The sequence below is a fragment of the Grammomys surdaster genome, unplaced genomic scaffold (assembly GCF_004785775.1).
Source record: "Grammomys surdaster isolate TR1022 unplaced genomic scaffold, NIH_TR_1.0 228, whole genome shotgun sequence".
Lineage (NCBI taxonomy): Eukaryota > Metazoa > Chordata > Mammalia > Rodentia > Muridae > Grammomys > Grammomys surdaster.
Window position 1 is genome coordinate 158,290 of NW_021604673.1, and position 1,293 is coordinate 159,582.

The 1,293-nt window shown below is 40.8% G+C and overlaps 1 protein-coding gene across 1 annotated transcript; it reads right to left on the reverse strand.

Annotated features, from left to right (window-relative positions):
- Positions 1-270: 270 nt before the first annotated feature.
- Positions 271-903, reverse strand: LOC114626109 (claudin-34-like). The gene has a single exon (XM_028773455.1). It carries the CDS (start codon positions 901-903, stop codon positions 271-273), a length of 633 nt encoding a protein of 210 aa, XP_028629288.1.
- Between the last annotated feature and the right edge of the window lie 390 nt (positions 904-1,293).

Genomic DNA, 1,293 nt, shown 5'->3' on the forward strand with positions numbered 1-1,293 from the left:
ATTAATTATTCACTTTTGTTGACAGGAAGTAAAACACAAATTCAGAAACTACCCATAAAATAAGATTTTATTTAATAAAAGCCCACAGTCCAAATAATGAATTAAGGCAACACAAAAGAAGCCAAATAGATAAGAGAAAGTCAACTGGACTATCTTTTGTCACAGGCCACAATTGCCATTCTTTCCAGTTCTTTAAAAATTTGTTGACACATGAAGAATATTCATTCTCTTTGCTGGTGTTTCAAGGCTATGTAAGGTAGCAATTTACTTTTAAATTTTAGGATGGGGCATCTTGCCTATGAATAAATTTGAAGAAAGACAAATTATGCCACTTAGTAGAAAGAAAACTGCAGCTATAATTGCCAAAGCCATGGCGCTGCCCATCTTCTGAGTGTCTGGATGGGAAGGCATATGGAAAGATGGTGGGAAGGCAACTCCCCATTTGCGTAAGATGGCTATGTAATTTAACAAAACAGCAAAGTAAAGAAAGCTGCTAACGATGGTATTCAGAATCCCTGGAAGGCTGAATGGATTTCTGGTGGCATTCCTCCGTACTCTTCCCATACCCACATTCGAAAGAGCAATAATGGTGGTGATTTTCCCAAAGAGCCCCAGAAAGCTAGAAACCAGCAGCAAGTGCTGGTTTACTCGAATATAGAAAGGAATGAAGGAGTCTCGGTAGTTGTATTTGTGACATACTCTGTTGTTGCTGGAGTTGCTGTCAGTGTGGAAAACACAGGCTCTCCATACACCCACAAAAGCCACTGTAGGCTTGAGGATCACAGGATCTTCATAGTGCCACACTTGCCACTGAGGGAGGCCTATGGATATGCAGCAAAGTAGCCAGGCCACTGTGCTCAAAGCAAAACCTCCCATTTGGCAATGGCAATTTTTCATCGACATGATGGTTGACAGTGAATAATTGAGAACTGCAATGACATACAAAGGTGAAGATGGTTACTTGGGACAAGGACAGTATATTCAGGGTCACACTACTAGGAGGAAAGTGTTGTGTTCAAGGGTGTGGACCTTGATCTGGAGGACTGCTTCTGTCAATGTGGAGTGAGAAGAGTCTGAGAAGGCTCCTGAGGCAATATGTCTTAGCACATAGATAATCCAAATGATCTCTAAAATTTTTAATTCAGCATTCTATATGAACTTCTGGAAATCATGCTGTCTTTGCTCCCTAAGTGGTAGATTGAAAGGCATGAGACCCTATATCTGATCACTAGCATGATACTTTCAGAGGCACTCATGGTCAGCAAGTATGAGAAGTTTGTCTTAGTGATGGGT

Excerpts from the sequence above, each read along its gene's own strand:
- LOC114626109 (XM_028773455.1), bottom strand. The coding sequence starts at position 903 with ATGTCGATGAAAAATTGCCATTGCCAAATGGGAGGTTTTGCTTTGAGC.